The 1,393-nt window shown below is 57.6% G+C and overlaps 1 protein-coding gene across 1 annotated transcript in view; it reads left to right on the top strand.

Moving 5' to 3' along the window:
• Nucleotides 1-416: 416 nt before the first annotated feature.
• Nucleotides 417-1,393, top strand: part of LOC104528426 (myotubularin-related protein 5-like) — a gene marked incomplete at both ends in the record, with an annotated part of 4,466 nt that continues 3,489 nt past the window's right edge. The window contains 2 exons of the mRNA XM_010172430.1: nt 417-575; nt 1,039-1,298. Of these exons, the coding sequence (XP_010170732.1) occupies nt 417-575; nt 1,039-1,298 (419 nt within the window). The remainder of the gene's footprint in view (nt 576-1,038; nt 1,299-1,393) is intronic.

Below are 1,393 nucleotides of genomic sequence, written 5' to 3'. Positions count from 1 at the left end.
CCATGGACCAGAACCCCCAGGTCCCTCTCTGAAGGGCTGATCTGCAGCCTCGTTCCCCAGGCTGGTTGTATCTCCTGGGGACATGGCTGGATCACCTGCAGGCAGGGTGCTCAGACACTGGGGCTGCTCTGAAGGGGCAGCTTGATGTGTGGGTCACGCTGGGCTGGGATAAGGTTCTGTCTCTCTTCAAGCATCTGTAGTGTGTGGACCTGTGGGGCTCTGGGTGGGTGCTGGGCAAATCTGAGAGGAGTTTGCAGGGAATGGTTGGAGGAGCTCTGGTTCCAGTGTCCCTCCTGCCTGCCCAGGTGTCCGTTGCCTTTCCCAGCCACAGGCTAGAGCAGGGGTTAGCTGGAGAGGAGAGCTCAGCCCAAAGGCCACGTCTGTATGAAACTCTCTTCCACCTTCTGCTTCCTCAGAAACTGAGCCCGGGCATCACGCAGTTTGCCTACAGCTGCGTGCAGGAGCATGTGGTGTGGACCAACATCCAGTTCTGGGAGGCCATGTTCTACTGTGATGTGCAGAACCACATCCGAGCCTTGTACCTGGACAACAATGAGGAGAACCACACGGATGAGGTGAGGAGGTGACAGTGGTGACATTGTCCCTGGAGAGCTGCTGTGCAGAAGTAGCTCTCCCTGAAGGTCCACGGGCTGGTAAGGAAGCTGAACCAGCCTGAGGGACTCCATCCTGGTTCTGGGAGGTTCCTGTGGGAACAGTGGGGTGAGGGCTGGCAGGTCTCCTGTCCACACAGATACCTGACAGAATCCCAGAATTTCCTCGATTGGAAAAGCCCTTTAAGCTCATTGAGTCCAACCATGAACCCAACACTGACCAGTCCCCTATGACTAACCCATGTCCCTCAGCACTGTGTCTACACGACTCTTCAATCCCTCCAGGGATGGGGACTCCACCACTGCCCTGGGCAACCCCTTCCAATGCCTCAGAACCCTTTCAGGAAAGAAATTCTTCCTCACATCCCATCTCAACTGCCCTGGCCACAACTGGAGACCATCTGACATCTCCTTCTAACTCCTTCAGGAGAGCATGGAGGCGCCACAGGAAGCCAAGTCTGCCCTGGAGATAGCGTCAGAGCAGCTGAGGCTCTGGCCCACCATGAGCCGAGAGAAGCAGCAGGAGCTGATCCAGAAGGAGGAGAGCACTGTTTTCAGCCAGGCCATCCACTACGCCAACCGCATGAGCTACCTGCTGCTGCCTCTGGACACCAGCAAGAACCGTCTGCTGCGGAGCTCGGGGCTGGGGGACGTGGAGAGTGTCAGCAACAGCTTCGTCACCAACAGGTACGCGGGGCTGGGAGGTTTGATGAGGTGATCCCTGTCCCCCAGTTCCAGAGAGACAGGGAACTGCTGGAGAGAGTCCAGGGGAGGCCACAGAG

Source organism: Antrostomus carolinensis, unplaced genomic scaffold (genome assembly GCF_000700745.2).
Source record: "Antrostomus carolinensis isolate BGI_N321 unplaced genomic scaffold, ASM70074v2 scaffold51027, whole genome shotgun sequence".
Classification (NCBI taxonomy): Eukaryota; Metazoa; Chordata; class Aves; order Caprimulgiformes; family Caprimulgidae; genus Antrostomus; species Antrostomus carolinensis.
The sequence above is the reverse complement of the archived record's forward strand: the minus strand, read 5'-3'. Positions and strand labels throughout refer to the sequence as shown.